This window comes from Stegostoma tigrinum, chromosome 1 (assembly GCF_030684315.1).
Source record: "Stegostoma tigrinum isolate sSteTig4 chromosome 1, sSteTig4.hap1, whole genome shotgun sequence".
Lineage (NCBI taxonomy): Eukaryota > Metazoa > Chordata > Chondrichthyes > Orectolobiformes > Stegostomatidae > Stegostoma > Stegostoma tigrinum.
Genome location: NC_081354.1, coordinates 164,563,708 through 164,591,662, shown reverse-complemented (window position 1 = coordinate 164,591,662; position 27,955 = coordinate 164,563,708). Strand labels below are relative to the sequence as shown.

General features: G+C 41.0%; 1 protein-coding gene across 6 annotated transcripts in view; it reads right to left on the bottom strand.

Annotated features, from left to right (window-relative positions):
• The window catches only part of LOC125458211 (protein FAM53A-like), a 129,083-nt gene that overhangs the window by 62,804 nt on the left and 38,324 nt on the right, over positions 1-27,955 (bottom strand). For all 6 annotated transcript variants that reach the window (XM_048543266.2, XM_048543257.2, XM_048543301.2 and 3 more), the window contains 2 exons: positions 19,137-19,191; positions 12,932-13,743 (listed from right to left, as the gene is read on the bottom strand). In XM_048543266.2, coding sequence (XP_048399223.2) covers positions 12,932-13,743; positions 19,137-19,191 — 867 coding nt within the window. The remainder of the gene's footprint in view (positions 1-12,931; positions 13,744-19,136; positions 19,192-27,955) is intronic.

The window sequence follows — 27,955 nt, the reverse complement described above, 5'->3', positions numbered from 1 at the left end:
TACTATGTTCAGGTGCAGGGAGTGAATACTTGTGGGTGCTGCTCTGGGCTGGATGGTGTGAAGCTTCTTGAACAATGTTAACGTGACACATCAGAATAAGGGGTGACTACTCCACTACACAATGTGGGTGGAGTGGTGGGCAGTGTGAAAGAATGTTGCAGGGAGACTTGGATAAACTGCAGAATTGGGCTGAAAGGTGGCAAATGGAGTTCAATGTGGATAACTACACAATGTAGTGGATGAACAGGCTTTAGGGAGTCTAGTTCTGAGTTACTCACTGCAGGATTCCTAGCTGCTGACATGTTCTTTGATTCTGGGATTAAGATTTGAAGTGATGACTATGAAACTTTTGCTAATTATTGGAAAACGCCATCTAGCTCAATAATATCTTTTAGGGAAGGAAATCTGTCATGTTTACCTGATCAGACCAACATGTACTCCAGACCCATAGCAATGTGGTTGGGCAATAAGTATTGACCTGGCCAGCAATATGCATGCCCTGTGAATGAATTAGGAAAAAGTCTTCATATTGATAGTTCAGTTCAATTTCTGGTCAACAGTAACCCCAGGATACACGTAGGAGATTAAGCGATGAAAATGTCACGAAATGTCAAGAGCCAATGGTCAGATTCTCAATTGATGCAAATAATCCTTGCCACTTAGAGAACATAGAACAATACAGTGCAGAACAGGCCCTTCAGCCCTTGATGTTGCGCTGAGCTGTGAACTAATTTAAGCCCACCCCCCTACACTATCCCACCATCATCCATCTGCTTATCCAAAGACTGTTTAAATGCCCCTAATGTGGCTGAGTTGACAACATTAGCAGGCAGGGCGTTCCACGCCCTTATCACTGAGTAAAGAACCTGCTTCTGACATCTGTCTTAGATCTATCACCCCTCAATTTGTAGCTATGCCCCCTCGTACAAGCTGAAGTCATCATCCTCAGAAAAAGACTCTCACTGTCCACGCTATCTAATCCTCTAATCATCTTGTGTCTCTCTATTAAATCCCCTCTTAGCCTTCTCCTCTCCAATGAGAACAGGCCCAAGTCCCTCAGCCTTTCTTCATAGGGCCTTTGCTCCAGACCATGCAACATCGTGGTAAATCTCCCCTGCACCTTTTTCCAATGCTTCCACATCCTTCCTGTAATGGGGCGACCAGAACTCCACGCAATATTCCAAATGAGGCCACACTAGCATTTTGTACAGTTGCAGCATGACATCACGGCTCCGGAACTCAAATCACTCTACCAATAAAACCCAACACACCATAAGCCTTCTTAACAGCACTATCAACCTGGGTGACAACTTTCAGGGACACCAAGATCCCTCTGTACATCTACACTACCAAGAATCTTTCTATTGACCCAATATTCTGCCTTATTATTCTTCACCAAAGTGAATCACCTCACATTTATCCACATTGAACTCCATTTGCCACCTTTCAGCCCAATTCTGCAGTTTATCCAAGTCTCCCTGCAACATTCTTTCACACTGCCCACCACTCCACCCACTTTAGTGTCATCTGCAAACTTACTAACACATCCACCAATGCCTGCGTCCAAGTAATTTATAAAAATGACAAACAGCAGTGGTCCCAAAACAGATCCTCGAGGCACACCACTAGTAACTGGACTCCAGGCTGAATATTTTCCATCAACCACCACTCGTTGCCTCCTTAGAGAAAGTCAGTTTCTGAACCAAACTGCTAAATCTCCCTCAATCCCGTGCCTCCGTATTTTCTCCAATAGCCTACCACGTGGAACCTTATTAAAGGCTTTACTGAAGTCCATGTACACCACGTCAACTGCCCTACCTTCATCCACATGCTTGGTCACCTTCTCAAAATGAGGTTTGAGACACGACCTGCAGTTGACAAATCCATGTTGAATATCTCCAATCAAATTGTTGCTTGCTAGATGATTATAAATCCTCGCTCTCAGTCCTTTTCAAAACTTTTCCCTCCAACAGACACAAGGCTCACAGGTCTACAATTACCTGGGTCATCTCTACTGCCCTTCTTGAACAAGGGCACAAGATTTGCAATCCTCCAGTACTCTGGTACTAAACCTGTAGGCAATGAGGATCTTATCAGCCCAAATCGGATATTGTCCGGGTACTGCAGCACTTAGGATACATACTGCTGCAATATAAAATGTGCGATGTTTAGCACAAGTCAACATCCCTGCTTCTGATCTTATGAAGAGGGAAGATTATTATACAGCAACTTAAAAAGAAATATTTTTAAGACAACCGATAATAGTTTAAAGCTCACCATCACGGAGATTCAATTCACAAACCTCCTACTCAGATTGCTTTTAAATTGAATTCATATTTTGGAATCTGAACCTGAATATCCAGAACATTAGCCAGGACTCCTAGATTGAACAGTCCAGTGAAGAGAAAGAATTGCAATGCGAACAAATTGGTACCCTGGCATTACCACAAAGTCACTATCTCCCCTCACGAACTCAATTTGATGCTCAGCTGCTGAAAGATACAGTTTACATGAAAAGGAGTCCAGAAAAATATAAAATATATTCTGTTTCAGGCACTACACAACAGTCGTAGAAAAACTCTCACCACCCACTTGTTTAGAGATCAAGTAAATACATATTTTGTTACAGAATTAGAAACAAAAAACTGCATTACAGTGCTCACCACATGAATGAAAATATTTAATCAAATCTACAAGGCCCTCAATTTCAGCAATGCGTCATTCCTGGGCATCAGTTTTGGATAATTAATTTGCAGCAAAACATTCAAGCAGAAGCTGAACAGAAGAGATGTGCAGAACAGTGGGAGGTGTAACAGGAACACTACAGCAAATGATAACCAGCTGCGCTTTGCAATGCAGCTGTAACCCACCACAATGTTCCATAATTTCTTTTCAGGGTGTGTGGGGTTTAAGTGCCCTTTTAAATTCTTTTACATGGCCATGCACGTACGGCAACATTAAATTGTCAATTTCTGTACTGTCTGCTTCAGGTTGCTCCATGTTTGTATCTCTTACGGGAAAAGTGACTAACTTGTTAGGAAAGGGCCAATAAACATACAAAAGGTTATTGCTTTCACCAACCAAAGGTAAAACTATTTAGCTGGCACTGCAACACAACAACTGGTAGCAAGATGGCAAGAAAGCTAGGCTAGCTTTGTGGCACACACATGGCTCAAGGCCATTGCAGAGTCAAATTTGTATAAATCATAAGACAAAAATGCACCAGTGCATACTGGTGTTGCAGAGGCAATGATGATCAAGACAGTCATTACCCTATGTATAACTCAAACAAAGGGCAACCAGGAGTAATTAAATATTCAGACTTTGGTCAGTATTTGATACTTACGTGAAGTCTCCTCAGCATGTTATCTGGGTGTCAAGATTAACCCTCCAGCGATAATACCGGGTCATAGGGTTGTTAAGAAGGCGTAAGGTGTGTTAGGTTTTATTGAAAGAGGGATTGAGTTTTGGAGTCATGAGGTCATGTTGCAGCTGTACAAAACTGTGGTGCGTCCGCACTTGGAGCATTGCGTACAGTTCTAGTCACCGCATCATAGGGAGGATGTGGAAGCTTTGGAAAGGGTGCAAAGGAGATTTTCCAGGGTGTTGCCTGGTATGGAGGGAAGGTGGTATGAGGAAAGGCTGAGAGACTGGAGGCTGCTTTCGTTAGAGACGAAGGTTAAGAGATGACCTAACAGAGGCATACAAGATGGTCAGAGGATTAGATTGGGTGGACAGTGAAAGCCTTTTTCCTTGAATGATGACGGCTAGCACGAGGGGACATAGCTTTAAATTGAGGGGTGATCGATCTCAGACAGATGTCAGAAGTAAGTTCTTTACTCAGTAGTAAGGATGTGGAATGCCCTGCCTGCAACAGTAGTAGACTCGCCAACTTTAAGGGCATTTAAATGGTCATTGGATAAACATATGGACGATAACGGAATAGTGTAGGTTAGATGGGCTTCAGTTTGTTGCACCGACCTGTGAAACCATCAAGGGCCGAAGGGCCTATACTGCACTGTAAAGTTGTGTTTTATACATTCTCTGCCAACTATAACAAATATTTTTGTTTAAAATACAGGTTGATGAGTTTTCTAAAGTAGACCATTTTGTTAGTTTAGCCCAAAATATTTAAATATTCTTTTGGCTGAAATATTACTTTGGCTTCCTTAAATCAGGTGCATATCACATTGGAATTAACAGCCAGCAAAACTGGCAAGCTTCCTGGGAGTATTAAAATCACTGCTTAAAATGGTTATTGAATGGCAACATCATTCTCTCATGGCTCCTCCACAAATTCCAGAAAAGTTTGCCAAGGAAGCCTTGAAGAATACAATTCTGAAAATGCTACAGTATTTATTAATCTGTCACCCAATTATGCAAATTTAAACTTTGGCTATTTTAATTTGCTAATCACTTCTACAACTTCCGTGGGCAAATTTTACCTGGTGTATCTGAAGTTGAGGGGGTGGCCTTAGAGGTATATAAGGTAATGGAGAAGATAAATAGACAAGGTGTTTTCCCCAGGGTAGGGAAGTCCAAAACTAGACGACGAATATTTAAGAGTGTAAAGATTCAAAACGGGTCTTCAGGCAACTTTTTCATGCAGAAGGTGGTACATGCATGGAATGGTGAAAGTGGAGAAGGCTAGTACAATGACATTTAAAAGGCATCTAGATGGGTATATGAAGAGGAAGGGTCTAGAGGGATATGGTCAAATGAAACTAGATTTAATTAGGATATCCTGTTGGTATGGGGGAGTTGGACCAAAAGGTTCTGTTTGTGTTGTACAGCTCTATGACTATGAACTGGCCATTCGAGCAACATAAAGATCACTCCCATAAAAGGGATTGCATCAAATTGATTCAAATGTTGACGAAGCTATGCTTCATGGAAAGTTAGATTTGTATCCTCTAGCATTTGTACCAACGCAATGCATGACAAAATAGAACCTTGACTGATGTTCTGCAGACAGTTCTCTGCTGCCATAGTTCCAGATGAGTGACCATAGCATGGCCACTGAAGACAAAGGGTGGGGAAAAAAGGGCTAATTGTGCCTATTTTTCTGTTTGGCTGCTAGGAGTACACCAATATAAAGGGATTATTTTTCAGATCAATTACTGGCTGATTTCATCTGGCTACTGCTTTAATTCTACAAGACCTCTTCTGGAGTAGTTTGCCCAGTTCTGGTCACCCTGTTATAGGTAGGATATTATTAAACTGGAAAGGCTTCAGAACAGATCTGCCGGGAATGGAAGATCTGGGACTTTCTTCACAGAACGGTGGTGGTTAAGGAGTGACTTTGAACTCGTGAGGCAAAGAGGGTTAATGTTAAGGGTCTTTTCCCTAGTGTGGGAATGAAAACTCGGGGCATATTTATTGTAAATGAGAGGTGAAATATTGGAGGACTGGGGCAACTTTTTTTTAAAAAAAAGTTCATGTATGGAACGAACTGCCAGAAGTGGTGGATACAAGTACAATTAGAACATTTAAAAGGTAATTGGTCAGGCACATGAATTGAAGTTTGGAGGGATTATGGCTAAATGCAGACAGGTGGGACTAGTAGTTGGACCAATGTGTCTGTTTCTATGCTGTACGTCACATCTTTGGTGATCTATAAAACTGTTTTCAAGAAAACATCTACAGGGAGTGATGCAGGTGAATGTTTTTTACTTAAGGGTTTTATACAAGCTAGTTCATCATTTCCCTCAAAACACAGAATGCTTTGTAGAATCCGAGAGATAGAGAACAAATTGTCTGAACAGGAAGAGACACAGGAAACACAGGTCTCAGCAGGTATCAATATTTTTCATGGTGTTTATTCAGTTCACAAGTACCGACAGGACTTATCTAAATCTCCACTCCAATCCCAATTTGACCCCTGCCCTCAACATCTTGCATTAAGCCACACTAAGCTTGAGAAACAGCAACTTGGTTGGCAATTGTCAGTATTGAGTTTGCATTTCTACCTCCCACCCTCCACTTTTGCCTCAAGAGGTACATCCTTTGTTTTATTCCCTTGCCCTATTATTGTACTACACCATGATTCGTCATTTCATTTCTCCAGTCTTTTACCCCTGGTAGCTCATTTTGTTCTCTTTTCAGTAGCTTTATTACATGTACACCTCTAACCCACTTTCACCAAGCTAAAGCATTAATTTTCTTTCTCCACACAATCCCATAGCTGAATATTTCTAGTATTTACTGTACTTTTCAGATTTTCAGTATCTGCAACCTTTTTCTTTGATGTTGAACACCAGTAAGGCAAGTGTGAGACATCTGTGCTTCAGTACGAAAACTCAATGAGCTAACTATGCAGGTACAATGGGCCATTCTGCCCAGAGCTGAGAGGACAATCATAGGTGATGAACGCACGTGGTTCCTTCCAAATTAGAGCTGGCAATATTTGTAACATCTCTGCTTGCTCTCCATTATTGTGCAAAACGAGTCAGAGGTTTTCTATTCAACAAAGTCCTGTCAGAATATTGCAGGTATAACTAGCCCACACCTTTTCCTTGACTGCACCCTGCATGATGGCGGTCCGCAACAGAATCCCGCCACACCACTTTACAGGACCCAATGTCATTTGTACCCAATACCAGACCATGAAAGAACTCACTCCACCAATATCCAACTGCTGTGCATTCACATACACAGTCATGTGAATCATCAGGTACCCTAGTAGCAGTTGTCATTACCTCACTTTGCTACACTTTAGCCACCATTGCAAACCAGAGGGAGGCTTCTGGGCAATCATAGCCATTTTCTGCACAATTGACTGATTACTCAGATTCCATACACAGATACATATATACCGCATGTGCACAATCACAGGATGGAAGTTACGGTGACTAAGTTAGGATTATTTCTGCTGGAATTCAGACAAATGAGGGATATCTCAGACTTATAAAATTCTAACAGGACTGGACAGGGTAGGTGCAGGGAGGATGCTCCTGATGATGCATCCCCAGAACCAGGGGTCACAGTCTGAGGATTCAGGATAGACCATTTAGGACGGAGATGAGGGAAAAAATGTTACACCCAAAGAGTGGGGAGGCTGTGGAATTCATTACCACAGGAAATGGTTGATAGAAAAAAAAACACAACGCATTCAAGAAGTGGCCAGATACAGCACTTTGGGCAAATGGGATCAGAGGTTTTGGAGAGAAAGCAGGATTAGACTATTGATTATTCAATACTAGACTATTCAAAATCTCCCCTTCCCCCACCGCATCCCAAAACCAGCCCAGTTCATCCACTCCCCCCACTGCACCACACAACCAGCCCAGCTCTTCCCCTCCACCCACTGCATCCCAAAACCAGCCCAGCCTGTCTCTGCCTCCCTAACCTGTTCTTCCTCTCAACCACCCCTTCCTCCCACCCCAAGCCGCACCTCCATCTCCTACCTACTAACCTCATCCCACCTCCTTGACCTGTCCGTCCTCCCTGGACTGACCTATCCCCTCCCTACCTATCTTCTTTTCTCTCCATCTTCGGTCCACCTCCCCCTCTCTCCCTATTTATTCCAGAACCCTCACCCCATCCCCCTCTCTGATGAAGGGTCTAGCCCGAAACATCAGCTTTTGTGCTCCTGAGATGCTGCTGGGCCTGCTGTGTTCATCCAGCCTCACATTTTATTATCTTGGATTCTCCAGCATCTGCAGTCCCCATTATCACCTGAAGAGCCGAATGCTTCAGTCCATTGTTTCATCTTTTTCACCATCACCCCGCAGAATCTCTTTAGGATCTTGATTGTGCCCGTATCGCCAAGATAGAACTCAACACTTAATTGATATTTCATTGCTTTATTGCTTATGGATACCAGGCAAATCTTTTAATACTTGGGTATCAACTAGAATAGAAAACACATCAACTTAATGAATTACTGCAAAAGGTAATCTGCGTACTGAACAAAAGCAAGCAATTTCACATCCATTAACAATTCCACACCCAAATCCATTCACAGCTCCACAAACCTGCAGTTTCCAGTTCACTGTTGGGGAATAAGCAGGCAACTGAAAGGATTTATGATCACTATGCTCCATAATAGGTGGTGCCCAGGAGCAGGATAACAATACTAATTCAACGTGGAAACCAACATTTATACTGTATGACAGTGGGATCTGACTGGCAGTCATGTTGCCATGAAGAATGCATCTGTTGATACTGATTGACAGTTAACCACCAGATTTTGTTTAAATTTTAATCCAGTAGGTTAGCCATACTTTGCCAGGACACTGCCGGCCACTTATTTCAATGAGTTAAAACAGACATACTGTCCATATTGCTCTTTTCGGTATGCAAACAGGGCTCAATGTAGCCGTTACCAACATGTACACCATCCTCAAGGCATCTGGATATAAACTGTCCCATTGGGAATACCCAGCATGGGTTCATGAAGGGCAGGTCATGTTTAACTAATTTGGTGGAATTCTTTGAGGACATTACTTACACAGTGGACAGTGGGGAACCTTTGGATGTAGTGTATCTGGATTTCCAGAAGGCATTTGACAAGGTGCCACATCAAAGGCTGCTACGTAAGACAAAGTTGCATGGTATTACAGGGAATGTATTGGCATGGAGAGAGGATTGGTTGACCAGTAGAAAGCAAACAGTAGGGGTAAATGGGTGTTTTTCTGGTTGGTGGTCAGTATCTAGTTGTGTGCCTCAGGGATCAGTGTTGGGACCACACTTGTTTACAATTTACACAGTCCCCAACTCCAAATCATCTAAGTGTGCTGTCAAAATTTGCAGATGACACTAAGGTGAGTGACAAAGCAAAAGACAGTTTGTGGAGGAATATAAATAGTCAAAGTGAGTGGGCAAAGGTCTGGCAGATGGAGTACAATGTTGATAAGTGTGAGGTCATCCATTTTGGTAGAAATAACAGCAAAATGGACTGTGTTTTAAACAGTAAAAAATTGCAGCAAGCTGCTGTGCAGATGGACTTGGGTGTCCTTGTACACAAATTGCTAAAAGTAGGATTGCAAGTGCAGCAGGTAATTAAAAAGGCAATTGGAATTTTATCTGCCACTGCTAGAGGGATAGAGTTTAAAAACGGGGAGGCTATGCTGCAGCTGTATAGGGTCCTGGTGAGGCCACACCTGGAGCACTGTGTGCAGTTTTGGTCTCCTTAATTGAGGAGAGACATACTAGCACTGGAGGGGGTGCAGAGGAGATTCACTCGGTTGATTCCAGAGTTGAGGGTGTTAGATTCTGAGGACAGACTGCGTAGGCTGGGATTATACTCATTGGAATTCAGAAAAATGAAGGGAGATCTAACAGAAACAAAGGTTAAGGGAAGGGAGGTTGTTTCCGCTAGCAGGTGAAACTAGGACAGGAGGGCATCACCTCAAAATGAAGGGAAGCAGACGTAGGACTGAGGTCAGGAGGAACTTCTTCACCCAAAGGATTGTGAATTTGTGGAATTCCCTGCCAGTGAAGTGGTTGAAGCTACCTCGCTGGATGTTTTTAAGGCAAGGCTGGATAAATTTTTGAACAGTAAAGGAATTACGGGTTATGGTGAGCTGGTGGGTAAGTGGAGCTGAGTCTCAGAAAGATCAGCCGTGATCTTATTGAATGGCAGGGCAGACTTGAGGGGCCAGTGGCCTACTCCTGCTCCTAGTTCTTCTGTTCTTAAATCCTCACCAAGCAGATGGTTACATATCGTATCAAGGAAAATCTGGAATTAGGAGTTTAACAAGTCTCAAGTCAATGAAACTATTGTCAACTGTTGGAAAAACCCACCATCTGATTCACTCATGTCTTTTACAGACAGAAACGATCATCCTTACCTACATGTGACTCCAGACCAACAGCAATATGTTGGATGAGCAATAAAATTCGGTCTAGTTAGTGATGCTCTCATTCTGAGAATGAATAAAAACACGTCTGTGCAGGCACACGTGCTCACCTGTGCTGGTGAATTAGGATTGTATTTGGAGTCAAATTGTGCGCTGCTCACAGTTACTGCTCAGGCAATAGCATAACTGGCTCACAAAGAAATTGTGAACAACTTGGAGGATGGGACAGTAAACAGGATATAAACCAAAGGACAAGACTGCTAATCCTTACCAGAAGATGGGGACACACCCCCCGCCACCCCACCCCCACCAGAGCTCAATGAATGCGAAAAAGCTAGTCTTTTCACACCACTGATTTACCCAATTAATTCTGCCCTTTGTAGCTGCTTGACTGTGGCTTCTGGGAACTGAAATCTCTTTTCCAAAGAGAAATTAGAGAGACGCGTTGCAAAGCAGCTGCTCTTTGAACACCAACAGCAAGCCCTGTTTTTGTTCAGCACCCAGCCAAGATATGCTGGCAGTCAGCCAGCTGGAAACCAATTCGTGGTGAGCTGCTTCCATGTTCCTCCAGCATATGCATACCTCTAACCTGAAATGTATCCATTACGAAGCTTGAATGATGCAGAACGATCCCAGTATGAAGACTGTATGCATTTCCTGTTCCCCTCAGCCTTGAAGCCGCATGGTTAAAATTTCTGAAGTTACAATCACCGAGTAAAGATTGAAGTATTTGTTGGTTTTACTTCAATGACTGCATTCTCAAGTTGGGCAAGCCAACTGTTGTTGCCGCTTAATCTTGCTCTCTTTAAGCCATTGCGGTTCAAGTAGCATTTTAGAATAAATAATGTGCAGTTACTTTGAGCTGTACCCAACTGTGTATGCTCTTATAAATGGAGCATTGTAAATCATGCTGTCATTTAGCAATACCAAGACCAATACAGCAGGATCTGATCAGAATCAACTTGTACCAAGTAGCTAAACAATAAACTGAATCAGATAATATTTCAAAGAATATTTCTGCTCAAATTTGTCGTCAGATGCTGGTCTTCTGAAATAAAAACAAAATTAGGAACACTCAGCTGGTCAAACAGCACGTTCATCTTGATGACCTTTGTAACTTCACTCACTTCAGACAAAATGTGATGTTTTAAGTGAAAGGAAGCAATTGGAACAAGAACAAAAGGGAAGCTGTATGAAGAAGTGAGACATTAAATGACAATGACAGTATTCTAGCCAGTAAGTAAAAGTCTACTTGAGGAACAGCATGTCATCTCTCTAGGAGTTTACAGCATCTGGACTTGACAGATTTCAAGTTTGGCTGTGTCTCTGCCCCCTAGCCCCACTTTGTTTCCTTATTCTTTGCAGGTTTCAGTTGAATTTTGCTTTCCATCTGTAGTTGTTCAATCTGCCAAGCACACTGTACATTTGTTTCTTTACTTGTCCTATTACCAATTCCTCATACATCAACTCTGACATTTAATCTCTACCGTCTTTGACATTCTAACAGACCTCCCTCCTTCACCTGGAAAAATCGTTTCCATTTCTAACTTCTCAATCTGATGAAAAATGTCAATTTTTCTCTACAGATACTGCCTGACCCACCGTTCCCAACAGTTTGCTAGTTTGTTATTTCAGATTTCTAGCATTCATCTTTGCTTTTGATCGTGGTCTGGTGTCAGAGTACAGATTAAAAATGCCAAGTGCAGATTGGATGAGGAGGATGATAACTCAATGAAAAACAATTTTACACAAGAACAGTTAGCAGCCTACTCCATACATTAGCATTTTGATGATCATTTTCAATTACACAAAAATTCTACTTAAAGTAAATGACATTAGCCCTAGGAGCTAGCTTTTAGCCACCTTACATGAGCAGAATATATTAACGACCATAATTAGTGGTCAGCACTATTGAGGGCCTCTGTTGCTACTTCAAGAATGTCAAAACAGGCAAAAAATCTAATTTTTTGTATGTTTAAAATTGACTAAAGATTCCTCCCCAAATACAAAAATCATTAAAGCTATGCACTAAGAGTCAGTTTTCCAACGGAATTCCAAAATATTAAATACATCCAAAAAGGCTTAAGCTCAACCTGAGGCGCTAACATGTAAATACTGAGCAATTTAGCATTAGCTTTCTGAAACTCATTTGGAGAAGTGTGTTCCTAGGTGGTTAAATACAGCCCACACAAAACTAGTTTAATGTATAAATAAATTAAACAATGCAAATAATAACAGGGTTCAAGAGACTAATCGGTCTCATTGTCTACCAGCTCTTCAAACACACTGGTCTCCCAAGATCAAGTAGAATGTTGCAGAGAAGAACCTGCAGAAACTTTCAAAAATGCCAAAATTGTCACTTTCCAAGATACACAAAAGAACCAATTATCACTTGGCCCCAATTCCTCAGTAGATGGACAATCGACTGTGCTACAAATTATTGTCCGATTGGAGATGGTTTCATGATGATGAACGGCAAAAACAATACCCAAATGTCAGAAATTCCTTCCTCATCACCTGGCCCAAGATGAAATCTGACTCAATCTGACAAGAAATAATAGGATGTATGGCAAATCACCACACATGGGAATTTAGAAGCAACCCTGCATAGTTGTAGTGCATTTCAGCTAAATAGCTCTCATGCTGGTGCAAAAGGATCTGCTGGACCATAAAATGCTGAACCAAAGTGATGGAATAGTTAAAATTTGAGACCCATGACAGTTTGACCTTCTTGATCTACAGTGATCTTCCTTCCTTAAAGTAATTGCAAAATTTTTCCAATCTTTATCAATGTCAATATAAATACCACCACAAAAAAATTTCTCAAGCAGATTTGGCCAAAAAAGTGAAACATTCATTCATGGCTTGGGGTGCAAAGATCATGAAACTGTTTAAGTCTTTGCAAATTTGTTAAACTAGATCCTGGTGAAAAGACAAACATTAAAATAGTCCATTTAAAAAGTTACAAGTGGACTAAAGTACTGGAACTTCCATACTTTTGGTTGCCCAAATTTTCATCTTCACTATCCTTCAAGAACATTTATGATATTCCAAAGTCCGTGCACATAAACTATTTCTACTTCTTTTGCTAGACTCCCAGAACCATGAAGATTCTTTATCCAACTCACCCGTGTCATCTTTAAGAAGTCCAAAGAGGGTCGTGTCCACCTAACATCTTCCTCACGCCTTCGCTTTAACCCACATTTCCTTTCATTCAGCACACAGGGTTGAGAGCGACATCGCAGCAATCCCTGTCGACGGCTCAGCTCTGGTGTGGAAGTGGGAGTGCTGTTGGCTGAAGGCAGGAGATTTGTCGTTTCTGTAATGTGTTCTTGTGAAAGTGACAGCCGCCGTCTTGGGTTAAAGTCAAATGGACCTGCAGAGTTCCAACGTACACTCGATGTGCTTCCCTCACTACTATCTACAAATCCACTGCTGGCAGAGGAGGGCCTTGGTACTGGAGAAGTATTGAAGCTGGTAATATTAAATATACTGTTGTTGAGTGATAATGTGTGTTTACTGGTTTGTTGGAGCAGACTGATGCTCGTGCTTCTCTGCAGTGTGGCACTTCCATGGCTGTTGCAGCGCTGCAAGGTTGCACTACCACCACTGTTGCACCGCCGCTTTGACACAGGAGTCCAGACCTTAGAACTGCAGGGTTTCCACGGAGATCGGCACCGGGATAATTCATCAGGCTCCGAAAGAGACCTGCAATGTCGCTTTGTGGGAGGAGCCAAAGGTGTACTCAAGTTCTCACTGAGACTCAACTCACTGATCCAGCCGGAAACGGAGGTTTTATCTGTGTTGATTTGCCATTGCAGCCCAACACGATCAGCCAGGCTATGGTTAAACGCACATGTCGAGAAAGGAAAGGCCACATTGCGGTTTGTCTCAGCTTTAGTTGAGCAAGTCCGGTTTACAAGTGTCCATGGACTTTCTTCTGTTAGAGAAAGGTGGAGAGAAATTGACTGTTTTCAATCACGAACAAACTGGACAAGAGAAAACATTTCAAATTACAAACAATTCATACACACAAAATACTGTAACAATAGAATGGTCTCTCAGCACCATACTCTATCACATCAATATTAAAACTACAATAACAGCTTTGAATACAGGTTAATTTTTAATTAGGTCATAAAATTTGCAGTCTACATGAAGTCCATTTATTTTCTACCAGCATTGACATACCTAATGGCCCATTTTCAACTATGTGCAAACAAAAGCTGTGACATAGTTATGCCTTTAAGATGGAATAACTAAGCTACTTGTTCTGAAAGATAATCAAGGAATTCAGCACTCAGTACATCATTGTTCAGCAATAGGCAACATATGCTGGCCGAACAGTGAACGCCCCCACCTTGAGAAAGTGCCTTTTTTTTTTTTTAAAAGTCCAGTCAGTAACTTGGGGTCACAATTTCAAGACTGTCATTAAGTATGCTAGAAGTGTAGTGAGGAGAAACATCTTGTTAGGATTTAGGGTGAGATGCCTGGGAAAGTGGTGGAGGCAGATTCCATAGGAAGTTACAACAGTGAGCCAGATATATATTTGAATGTGATTCATTTGGGTTAGGGTTATTAGAGATAGGGTTGGACAATGTGACTGTCTGGATAGCTTTTTCAGGAACTGGTACAGACATGATGGGTCAAAAGGCCTACCTCTGTTGCAAAATTTTATGATGGTACATTCATACAAATGGAAAGGCAGCAGTGAAATTAAGATACACAGTGTATTCTTCAGGGAGGTCAACAGCACTACGATAACCGACTGTCCTTCTTACCTACTCGGGCCTCAAGATATGACTGATATTTATACAATTACTGCTTTTGGATAAAGGCAACTTTTGGAGTGTATGTGAAGACAAACAGATTTTGGGTGGCTCGGAGCTAAGACTGAGGTGTTTGATACTGAATAGAATCATAAGATAAAAACTTCCATGAAACGTTAAATTTATTCCATTTGGCTCACCTGCAAGGTAACTCAATCTAATTCAAGAAAAATGATTGCAGCTTACATCTTTCCTTGATGTACATTGCTACTACCCACTCAAAACTGGAGCTTGAAGAAAAAGTAGAAATTTAAAATGAAGCACATTTTATAGAAATTTGCAGTAGATAGTATTCAAGAATTGAAAAATGAAATAAAGTGGAAAGAGAAACGTCTTTAAAGAAGTGCTGTACAAATTTTATAGCCATAAACTAAATCTGGCCTAATGTGTAACGTAGTCAACTTTGAGCACTTTTTGAAATCAACATTTCAACACATTCAAGGAAATTCTCAATTTTAAAGCCAACTAGTTTCAAACTACCTATTCAGGGAATGTGCACATCATTGGCCTGTATTTATTGCTCATTCCTAACTATCCTTGAAAAGGCAGTAATAAATGACTTTTCTAATTCTCTATTTCACGGGCAGTTCATTTACCCTTCTTGTAACAGTTTGATATACCAAATTAAGTTGCTGTGCAGCATGATGGATAACAGTTACAAGTCATCCACTTTACTCAATTAGGAGCTGCAGATATCAAATTGGGTGAGGATATTAGCGAACCAGATGGGCTGAAACTGAGTTTTTTTGTTATTGTTAAAAAATTCAAAAAATTTAAGAACTTATGAACCAGGAATAACTTGCGATTTTGCCCTTTCAGTCTGCTCCATTTAATCAATGGAATTTCAACTCCAAAAAGATAAGAACTCAATCATTCACACATATCAACAACTATTGCACTGACATAGGTACTATACCACCAATCTCACACAACTGCGCTATCCAAATCCAAAACACACTGACCACATCAGTTCAACACTAATTCTTTGCTTATGTCCTTGGAATAATGGAGAAAATAAAACTAGATGGCTCAGGCAGTTCTGGATTTTTTTGGGGTCAGTTCTTAGCACAACCTCAGAAGTATAACAGTAACCGCACAGCCGCAAAGTCACAAAACTGTTTCCAAAACTAAAAATAATGTATTTTGTGCATGTACACGGCCTGCTCAACTTTAGGCAATTTAAGGATCACCAGATGAGTCACGTATGTGTACCAAGCCAATTAAAGCAAATTCTTTTGAGAATGAAACAGTCACCATTTTCTTCCCATCAACTCAGTGGCAGGTTTACTGAACACAATGTTTTGAATTGCAGTGGTGAGATTTGAGCGCTCATTCTCAACGCCTAGGCCATTATTGGCATCAGTACAACTGCACCATTGGGCACAGAATGGAATGTGGTCTTCCAGTACATCAGATGATGACTTGTAATCTTCGACACTTTTGACGGATGAGCTATACCTGTCCAAGGCTAACAGATTCTTATGGTATTGGAAAACAAGTGCAATCAGTCCATATTCAATTTAGCCAATGGCTTGAAAAGTGACTAAGAATAAGGTCGGATAAGCGAGGATAGTTTCCCTCAGAACAGGCAGTCGAGAGGAGGCTTAATTGAGGTGTACAAAATAGTGAGTGATTTGCATACAGTAGACAAGGAAGGCCTGCTCCCCCAAAGAGATCCATTACTGGAGGCACAGTTTAAAAGGTGATTGATAGGAGTGAAGGAAAAATGAGGCAAAAACTTTTTTTATGCAGGGTTGAGAGTTTCTAGAATTCACTGCAGTTTGGTGACTGAAGATGAAACCCTCAACTCATTTACAAGAGGATCCCGGATCTATAACAGCAGTGCTGTAATCTGCAGGACCTGTTGACCAGGTGCTAAAAATGTAGTATTAGATGGACTTTTAGTTTATTCATCTGATGCAGGTATGATGGTTTGAAAGGCTTCTTTCTAAGCTGTAAATTTTCTATGGTTCTAATTTATTTATACAATCCTGTAGATTTCTTCCCTTTAGAGGATCAGGAGATGGAAATGTTTAACATTACTATTGCTCACACAAGTCCTAAATTTAAATTCTGCTTCAGGAGATGCAAGGTGTTGTGCTGATTTTTTTGTGAATGTCACTGGCATCTAGAAGTATAACAGCATTCAGAGGAAACAGCACACTAAGAACCCAAACAAAAGCTGCCAAATTCAACACCTTGATCAAGTGAATGTTTACAGAAAGCACAGCAAGATGTTATGTAATCTATAAAATACATTAATACAGCTGATTAAATTTACAAAACGCAATACCAAGATTTAATCCTGAGGAGGAAAATGCAGATTACTCAAACAATTGGAGTTGGAGTTGATGACTAATCATCAACTCCCAATTATAACTATGCCCAGACATGTATGCAGATGTAGCATAGATTTATATGTGCATTTACACACAAAGTACTTTATGTAGCATACTTATAAACTGTTTTAGTCATCATTCAGTAGCAGAGGGCAAGAAAATTTTACAAAAGTGCTAACAAAATGATTTATCATTTCTGAAGACTTTCAAAGGCCGTGCTATAAAAGGCCGAAGTTTCACAGGTCGATTCGAGAAACAATTTAACAAATGTTTTCATTGCACTCTAAGTGCTTGTTTAAAAGGAAAACTATAACAGTTTTGTTTTAATGTATTACTCAGCCTCTCTCATATCCAAGTACATTAGAAGTAGCTGATGCAAGTCATTTGAGCCTACTCTGCCATTCAACACCTGATGGGGTTTCTATCAACTCCACCTTCCACACTATCCCATTGCCAATCAATATCCATCTTGAATATTCTCAAAAACAGATCTGACAATGTATTCCAAAGACTCAAATGATTTGAAACATGAGGTTCACCTGTGAGGAAGTCATCTATTGCAGAACCTAGCTGTTGTACACTAAACAATAGAAGTATTAAACAAATGCAAATTTTGTTGCATAATGGCATTAAAAACCAAATCTGCAAGCTAACAACTTGTATATGTACAAAAGTGCACTTAGTCAGAAAAGTGTTAACTGAAACATCAGTTGTCAATAACCTCACAATTATAAATTTCTGACTATGGTCCTATGTAGTACTCAAAATACCATGGGGCTTTACGAAAGACCTCCTTTTCAGTTATGAATCAGAACATGGTAATCGATCAAGTTTGCTTTCCACAGAAGAGATTGGTCAGAGGCAGTGTGACAAAACATTTGGGCTCTTATTGGATTAGGATAGTGATACAGCATGGTTTGTGAAGGGTAATTCACACCTGACAGTATTTCTGTTTTTAAAAATAGTCACTGGTATAGTGGATAGGGGAGTTTCTGGAGATTTGCTTTATCAAATGATGGAACTAAGTTACGAAAAGTCAGAGTCTAATTGAGTGAGCAGGACTATGGCACAGAGTGTTCAACACTGCCCAATTTTAGACTGGAAGACGTTTTAGTATGTAATATTGATTTACATCAAGAGGTTGCAACTACAGCAGAAAAACAATTTAGATATTTATTATACAAATCACTACTGTGATAGTTAACTGTGGTTTTGTTCCACTTCAAAGGCTTTCACACATCCAGACGTTCATCTGGTTTCATATCACATGTTAAACTGAGGCCCTGACTGCCCTATTAAAGAACTCATGGGATACTGAAGAGCAGCAGGGAAATTATCACACATCCTAATCAATGTTACAAAGATCTTCACATTACCATAGCACTGTTTGTGGGAATTTACTGCGTATATGAACTGCCACACTTCTCATGCGGCCGAAACAAAATACTTCAAGAGCTGGCCATTGGTTCTTTGGACAATTAAGATCATGAAAGATGCCAAAGAAATGAAAGTCCTTTTACTTGTGAAAACGAATGCAAATAATAGTTCATAAAGACAACAGGCCTCTTTCTCAAAACCGTCTGGAATACAAAGGTTGGGGTTTGAACGATTTACAAACTTTGGTCAGACCCTAAATAGATTCTGTAAGGATGTATTGTCTTTGAGGATTAGACATTCATAATGACTTCAAGGCTTAAAGAGATAAATTGAGACAAATTCAGCCCACCATGCCTTCTTTTAGAAAATAAGCTGTGGATTTTTTTTATTTCTTCACCTCCCCACTTCACACATTTTAAGGCTCTCCTTAAAACAACTGCGGTAACTTCTAGTCCTTTATTCAAGTAGCTTGTCTTGCTTACTGTTGTCGGATTCAGCTCCTGCCATTAAAATTCCAATAATAGATTTCTATTAATTAACAGTTTGCATTATCTACAAGATGATATTAGATGGGAGAGGGGTGAGTAGAATCACGATACATAGCAATCATGGTTCATATGAATGGCTGAACAACCCAAGGAGCTAATAGTTTAGTCTTCTTTTCATTGGAGCTCACTGTGCTCCACTTCCACTTGCTGCAAAGAATTGTCAATTTCTAAAGTACACATAGAAACCTGTCACTACATCTTTAATGGAGCCATCGGGCAGAAAAGGCAAAAGAAACTTACCATCAATTTCATATGGAAACAAGTTGCCACTTTCATTCAGTTTCTCAGTGGAGCGCTGAAATCAACCAAAAGAAAAAATATTCAACACCATAGAAGCAAACATGGTGCAAACATCAGTGGTGATAAGACCAATGTGGGACAGGTATCCCTACAGTTTCAGGCGTTACTAAAGCATACCTGTATGACAACCTGTAAGTTATTTCGACAGGTGAAATAGCATACAATGAATTCCAGTTAGAAACTAGTCTCCACATCAAGAGATTATACAAGATTTTAATAAGGTCACTTCTATCTGAATAAACTTATAAAAAAATTCTCCTTTCAATTTTGTTTGAAATAGCTCAGTCAGCATTCAAAAATCATAAGTAAACCATAACTGTTCCCATATTCCTTGAAAGTTTCCAATCCTATTGATTATATCAATACTATACAATAGGCTTACTTACCCAAACAGCATTTAAAAATGTAAAATTATAGCAACCCAAGATTTTTTTTTAAATAAAAAACAAAATTGAGAGAAACAAACACAAGGACGTCAGTTCACAAAATTAACTTTGACCCATTTTGTGCAGTCACAGCTTGCTCCAAATATAAACCAAGCAGAATCCAAGCCAGGCTATTTATTGTAATGAGTACATATTTTAGAAAAGCTGTAAGAACATGAAGCACAATTAAGCTATTTCCTCTTGCAAGAATACTCGTGCAAGGATCAAACAACCTTTAGTAATACTGTTTACAATGGGCAATGTGGCCAACTGCATTATATCCTGCAGGTCAAAGGGTATAGACATGTTTCTAATGTAAAGTTCAGTAGGGGTTACTTGCACAGTTAATAGGATTTTATGACAGCATGCAAGCACAGGCCAACAGGACAATTTCAATTCACAACTTAAGTTCAAATAACTCATTCAAATTCCTTATAAAAATGTATGGAAGATGGATAATCAGAGCCTTCAACTCAGCACAAGACAAATACTGAGTACAGTTATCAGCGTCAGAAGACAGATTTCAGCATTTAAGCCATTATGTCCACCACAGACTAAAAAGGGCCTACAAAAAACTCTCAAAGTGAAAACTTAAGTTCTTACGCCTTTTAATTTCTAACTTCCAGTTTGTGGGGGTAAAGAAGGGAAATGGATAGTTCTTTAAAAATATGAATACAAGTTATGACTGATAATCTGCCATGATAAAAATTGGCTATTGTTGAGAAAATACATGTATTCCAAATGGGATTAGGAGCCACCCAGTAGAGAGACTGGAATGCAAAAATTTAACATTTGAACAAGAAAATTATTGTATGGGACTCAAATGATTGAACACTCAGGCAAAGACAGTTTCTTAACGGCAACTATAATACTAAAAAGTTGGGAATCTCAAACAACCGCATCCATCATTACAAGTGAAACCCCCATACAGACAGAATAAATGTAAACATTTAGTTAAAAGGTAATGAAACTTAAATTAGGGAGGGATGAGATTCCAGAACTAGGGGGCAGTGTCTGAGAATTAAGGCCAGGCAGTTCAGGAGTGACAGTGCACACAGTGGTGAAAGCGTGTAACTCTTCCACAAATGGCAATAGATGCTGGATTAGTTATCTTTAAATTTGAGATGCATTTTTTTTTAAAACTAAGATATTAAAGGATATAGACCACAGATAATCCATGATCTCATTGAATAGCTGAACAGGTTCAAGGGGCTGAATGATTAAATTTTACGAAGAGTTGGTCAATGTTGCCAGGACTGGACAGTTTAGGTAGACTGGGGTAATTTGCTGGCAGCAGTGGAGACCTGGTGAAGGAGAGGCCTGATTTAAGATGTATAAATCTAGGATGACGACAAACAGGGTAGACCGGAAATAACTTTCCCCCTCGATGGAAGGATCAGTGACCGGGAGAGCAAATTTAAAAACAAGGGGGGTTTAGAAGGGATGAGAGCAAAAATGTTTTCACCCGGAGGGTGGTTGGAATCCGGGATATGTTGCCTGGAGGTAGAAACCTTCAATATTTCAATAGGATTTAGGAGGTACACTTGCGATGTCGAGGCATACAAAGATATGGGCTGGAAAATCGGTTTATAATAACTGCGCTTGATTTTAACTGACAGGCTTGATGGGCTGAAGGGCCTTTTTCTCAGATCCTAATTTAGGTTAACAATCCATGTCCTTGAACAAAGAACACAGCATGACAGGGTCTAACTTAACTGAAGATTACTGGAATGTCTTCAATTATGAAAAATGCCCTCATTCAGGAACCATTGACAATCCAAAACCTACCTACCCAGACCAAGCGGAGGCTTGGGGACCGCTTTGCAGAACACCTCCGCTCAGTTCGCAACAAACAACTGCACCTCCCAGTCGCAAACCATTTCCACTCCCCCTCCCATTCTCTTGATGACATGTCCATTCATGGGCCTCCTGCACTGCCACAATGATGCCACCCGAAGGTTGCAGAACAGCAACTCATATTCCGCCTGGGAACCCTGCAGCCATATGGTATCAATGTGGACTTCACCAGTTTCAAAATCTCCCCTTCCCCCACTGCATCCCTAAACCAGCCCAGTTCATCCCCTCCCCCCACTGCACCACACAACCAGCCCAGCTCTTCCCCCCCACTCACTGCATCCCAAAACCAGTCCAACCTGTCTCTGCCTCCCTAACCGGTTCTTCCTCTCACCCATCCCTTCCTCCCACCCCAAGCCGCACCCCCAGCTACCTACTAACCTCATCCCACCTGCTTGACCTGTCCGTCTTCCCTGGACTGACCTATCCCCTCCCTACCTCCCCACCCACACCTTCTCCACCTATCTTCTTTACTCTCCATCTTCGGTCCGCCTCCCCCTCTCTCCCTATTTATTCCAGTTCCCTCCCCCCATCCCCCTCTCTGATGAAGGGTCTAGGCCCGAAACGTCAGCTTTTGTGCTCCTGAGATGCTGCTTGGCCTGCTGTGTTCATCCAGCCTCACATTTTATTACCCAGACCCCTAGATGTGCAGAGAACTTGTGAGCAGTCAAATCCCCAGTTACAACAGAAGGTGATTCCGTCCTTTGAGCAATAAGATTCACAGATCTCCAAACATGGTTGGGAGTGGTATGAGGAAACAAATTAGGGATGTGTGGCAGGTCCCCAGCACAGCAGAACTCCCACTGACAACCATCAACTAAAAGATCTGGAAACTGGAGGATGCTGGACACCAGAAAAAAAAAATCATTGCATACGCTCCTGCCAGTACCACAGTTCGGTCATTATTTCTCAATTGCTCATATTTGTTGTGCTTATTTGGTTGTTGCCAGTTATTAAACTGGCAGGGTGTTTTACAGAATTTTGTGAATGAGCAATGATAATCTTTCAGTGATCTTAAGACAAATCTTCAACATCAAATTTGGTGAGCTTATGGATTTTGAAACTAGAACCAGAAGGAACAGTTAGCAGTGTCACAAAAGTATGAAAGGTTTTTATTTTGAGGTTCAGTTCAGTTATTCCAATTATGGGAAAGATCCTTGAATAGTTCTGGGCCCTGGCAGGTAGATATATTTCCTGTCTCAAAAAAGAAATTGGAACTTTCTGCCGAACTTCAGCACTAGAGCTTATTCCTCAATTCTTTCAGAATGGACTGAAAACTTAACTATATAAAGGGTCTTCCTCAGGATCAATGGTTGCTTTACTAATTACACTTAAAAATTTGCATACTAAAGGTGCAAATTTTTGAATGTTATTAATTAAATGGAGTTTGGCAGTAATACTGTAGGTCCTCACACTTGGAGGGAATTCAATGTAAAATGAACCCAAAGGAGATATAGTGCAGAAAGTATTGTTAAGCTTTATCTTCAACACTCTCTCATCTGTTCAAACACCGTGCCTATAACAGTTGCATATTTAAGAGTTAAAGGGCTGTATTTTCTGCCCATCTTAGATAAAATAAAATCAAGCTTTAACGGCCATACAAAACCACAGTACACTCAAGAACAGCTAGTTAGGCAAAAGTAGCCAGTTCTAACAAATACATACCCATGGCCATAAAAAGATAGACAAGCTTTATAGTCAATTTTACTTCAAAAAGTTTAAATCTAATATCAGCTTACAATCGAAAAGCAGACGGCAACCATATGAACTTTCCACAAATTTCACTTCTGAATTTTAATGTGCTACTGAAAACGCACAGACCGATGATCAACATGCGTTTACATTGGCTCAACTCTGAAATTTCCAGTACCAATAAAATATTTCCAACATTGGTTCATGTGTTTACTATAAGGAAACAGAATTTGAAAAGACAGTTTTTTTTTTGAGGACAAAGGACTCAATTCTGTTTTTGAACTGATGAGCTGGAATATTAAGCAGCTAGTAAAACTAGAGAGACTAAAGGAAAACAGGAGAAACATATGGAAACCAAGTCTCCCCATTGCTGTCAAGGAATAACGGAGAATAATGTTGAGAAACACCAGTCACCAAAGTGTGGGTGAACACAGCAGGCCAAGCAGCATCTCAGGAGCACAAAAGCTGACGTTTCGGGCCTAGACCCTTCATCAGAGAGGGGGATGGGGGGAGGGAACTGGAATAAATAGGGAGAGAGGGGGAGGTGGACCGAAGATGGAGAGTAAAGAAGATAGGTGGAGAGGGTGTAGGTGGGGAGGTAGGGAGGGGATAGGTCAGTCCAGGGAAGACGGACAGGTCAAGGAGGTGGGATGAGGTTAGTAGGTAGGAAATGGAGGTGCGGCTTGAGGTGGGAGGGATGGGTGAGAGGAAGAACAGGTTAGGGAGGTAGAGACAGGCTGGGCTGGTTTTGGGATGCAGTGGGGGGTGGGGGCGAGCTGGGTTGGTTTTGGGATGCAGTGGGGCAAGGGGAGATTTTGAAGCTGAAGTCGTCCACCTTGATACCATTGGGCTGCAGGGTTTCCAAGCAGAATACGAGTTGCTGTTCCTGCAACCTTTGGGTGGCATCATTGTGGCACTGCAGGAGGCCCACGATGGACATGTCTTCTAAAGAACGGGAGGGGGAGTTAAAATGGTTCGCGACCGGAGGTGCAGTTGTTTATTGCGAACCGAGCGGAGGTGTTCTGCAAAGCAGTCCCCAAGCCTCTGCTTGGATTCCCCAATGTAGAGATAGCCACACCGGGTACAATGGATACAGTATACCACATTGGCAGACGTGCAGGTGAACCTCTGCTTAGCGTTTTAACTCCCCTTCCCATTCTTCAGATGACATGTCCATCATGGGCCTCCGGCAGTGCCACAAGGATGCCACCTGAAGGTTGCAGGAACAGCAACTCATATTCCGCTTGGGAACCCTGCAGCCCAATGGTATCAATGTGGACTTCACAAGCTTCAAAATCTCCCCTTCCCCCACCACATCCCAAAACCAGCCCAGCTCATTCCCTCCCCCCACTGCATCCCAAAACCAGCCCAGCTGGTCTCTGCCTCCCTAACCTGTTGTTCTTCTCACCCATCCCTTCCTCCCACCTCAAGCCGCACCTCCATTTCCTACCTACTAACCTCATCCCACCTCCTTGAACTGTCCGTCTTCCCTGGACTAACCTATCCCCTCCCTACCTATACTCTCCTCTCCACCTATCTTTTCTCTCCATCTTCGGTCCGCCTCCCCCTCTCTCCCTATTTATTCCAGAACCCTCTCCCTATCGCCCTCTCTGAAGGGTCTAGGCCCGAAACGTCAGCTTTTGAGATCCTGAGATGCTGCTTGGCCTGCTGTGTTCATCCAGCTCCACACTTATTTTGGATTCTTCAGCATCTGCAGTTCCCATTATCTCTCAAACACCAGTCACCGTCAGGATTTTGTAGCTTTTTTCCTGTAAATGGATAACAAGAAAACCTTTTTCTGTATCGTAGCTACCAAACAAGAAGGCATTACAGGTTTCAATATATTTCGGCTGTAGAGGACAGAAGTTATCCAAATCAACCAATCCTGAACATGCGACAGAAAATCAATAGATTGGAAAATACATTTAAGGCCATAATCGTCTGTTATGAAGTTTAGCTTTGAGCTACAGCCTGGGGATTCAGCAAACTCCAAAAGATGAAGGTCAGATCACAAAGCTGTATTACAGAGGACAAAGCCTCCAGCCCTCCTCCAGGGCAATCACAGGTGGACAATCAATGCTGACCTTGCCAGCAAGTCATTCCATGGATGAGCAAGCAGAAGGCAAAATGAGAATATCAGAGTACCGTATTTGGATAAATTTTGGCAAAAAGCAACAGTTTTGCAGAAGCCTGCACACCAATTTGTGAAGACTGAGGTAGTGCTTGGGCTGTATCATGTTTGGGCTAAAATACTTGAAAGAAGCTATAACGTGCAGAACTTCAACTTCAAGGTAGTCAGATGATGGAGATAATGGGAACTGCAGATGCTGGAGAATCCAGGATAACAAAGTGTGGAGCTGGATGAACACAGCAGGCCAAGCAGCATCTCAGGAGCACAAAAGCTGACGTTTTGGGCCGAGACCCATCAGAGAGGGCAGACGATGCAATGTTTTTGCACTGAAAAATTGTTTCTTTTCATTTGTCCATAGGATGTGGGCGCCTACTAGTTCAGTCTATATTTACTGCCCAGGGAGCAGTTAAGTGTCAACCACATTGCTAGGAGTTTGGAGTTTCATGTAGGCCAGACCAACTAAGGACAGTAGATTTTCCTCTCTAATGGGTATTAGGGTACCAGATCAGTTTTCCCAATAAATGGTTACATTGTCATTGTCAAGCCAGCTCCTTATTCCAGAATTTTACGGATTCAAACTTTGGGATTCAAATCCATTTCTAGGACATTGATCTGGGATTCTGCATTATTAGAATGGTGACAATGCCACTACACTTGTAGTGGCAGAGCACGTACAAAGTGATTATAACGCCATATTTGAAAGCATCATCCACTATAACCCAGAGTTAATCTGTTTCACATTGCAATGGCTAAAACCTCCTTGGATATGTATAATAAAGAACAACTCTTTTTGAATAAAAGTGGGGTGGTTACTTGATAAATTCATCCTTCAAACCATCATTTATTCCACTGAACAAACAAGCAATTCCTCTGCCCAAATGCAATATCTTCGAGTTTTAATGGCTTTGGCTAAGTCCACTCTTACATCACCAAATCAATGAACCCCTGTCAAAAATGTTTTGGGTGAATTCCAAAATTAAGAAAATATTTCAAAACTAAACAATTTCTCTATCACCCCACTAATATGGCTACATGCTATTGAACACTGCAGATACTTCTATGAAAAAAAGTAAACAATCCTCCGTTTCCACCAACTACCTTCAATTTTCACCAGCCAAAATATTATTAGTCAGCTTTAGCCAAGATATTTGTGCAGCAGTGTTTCAGGGCTATTGTCAAAACCCTAAAACCAGGCTTCTAAACTTCCAACCAAGTCACACTTGAACTTCTGCAAACTTCTAGCAAATTATCACAGTAACAACAGTCACTCCAGTGTGGAATTTGCTCATTGCTAACCTCTTTTAGCCTTAAGTCTGCAGACCAGCTTCTCACTGCACAAAACAAAAATCATACTCTGCTGCTGTCAGTGGAACAACTGACTTTCCTTTAGTCTGTCTGCAATAAAATCTTTCACATTTGGCTTGTCCTTTCTCATTCCAATCAGATCACTTGCTTGAAAATGACAGTTTTTTTTCCATCCGGCTTAATCAAGTCTTCCCATTTTAGTGAACTAAAGCTTGTGACTTTAATGGGGGATGAATGGCGGTTCTTATCTCCAAGAGAAATTTCTGAACAGTAATTTAAAAGTTGCGTAAATGATAGCAAAGGAAAACAACACAATTATCAGATTAATCATTTACTTGTAATTACAGGCTTTAATGGGACAAGAAATGGCTTCAAATACATGCATGCAGTTTTCCTCCTGACCCCATACATCCCTAGTTGCAAAATGTGAACTTTAATACCAAGTTACCTACACCAGTGAGGTTTTAAAAAGGAATAGCTGGCCAAAATGAATCTCTAATCGCCAATACCAAAACAGACATACACCCAAAAATAGATTTCTTGTCACTCGTTAAATGAGAATTATCTTTAATCTGCAAAAACATATCATTCTGGTGTTAAGGTCCATACAGCTGGTTCCTTTTTATTGCAACATAAAAGAGAATGATAAGGAAATATCACTAAAGTTATGGCTATTATAACATTACTGGCAATCATACATGGTACTGCCCCAAAGTCTGATGATGTACTATCTTGAGAACAAAAGCTCTACAATGCAAAAATACAATGCATTGCTATTCTGTTAAGAGGTGGATGCTTCGACACTACAAACTAATTGGCATAAAAACAAAGTGCTGGAGAAACTCAGGTGTGGCAGCATGTGTGCAGAGAGGAGCAGAGTTAACACTAATAATGCAGTATGAGTTCAGAACTCTGGCAAAGCTGTCAGTTCCCTGTCTCTTTGGCTTAAAATCAACCTTGGCACATCCGTCCACATTTAAAAAAACTACAGAAATCCAAGTTGCTGAATGTGTAGGTGTTTGAGACATTGTGAAGTTTGCACTGGCAGTGCAATAGCCCTACAGTTTTTAAAGAAGGTAGAAGGAATGAATATGTTTTAACAAAGGTTGCATTAACAGGCAACACCGCCATTAGGTGGAGTTTTGCAACAAAATGTGAAAAGCCAGAATCCCACCTGACTAAATGTGGCAATAAAGGTCTGCTGCCCCAAAATTCAGTCCAAGCCTGAAACAAATAAGCGGAGCAAAAAAAATTTCTTACGTTAGGTTTTAAATTTGTTGCAAGTTCCAGAAAACACAGCAGCTGTAAATTTATTTGCAAATCAGCATTTCCAGTGACTGTTAAATAGCCTC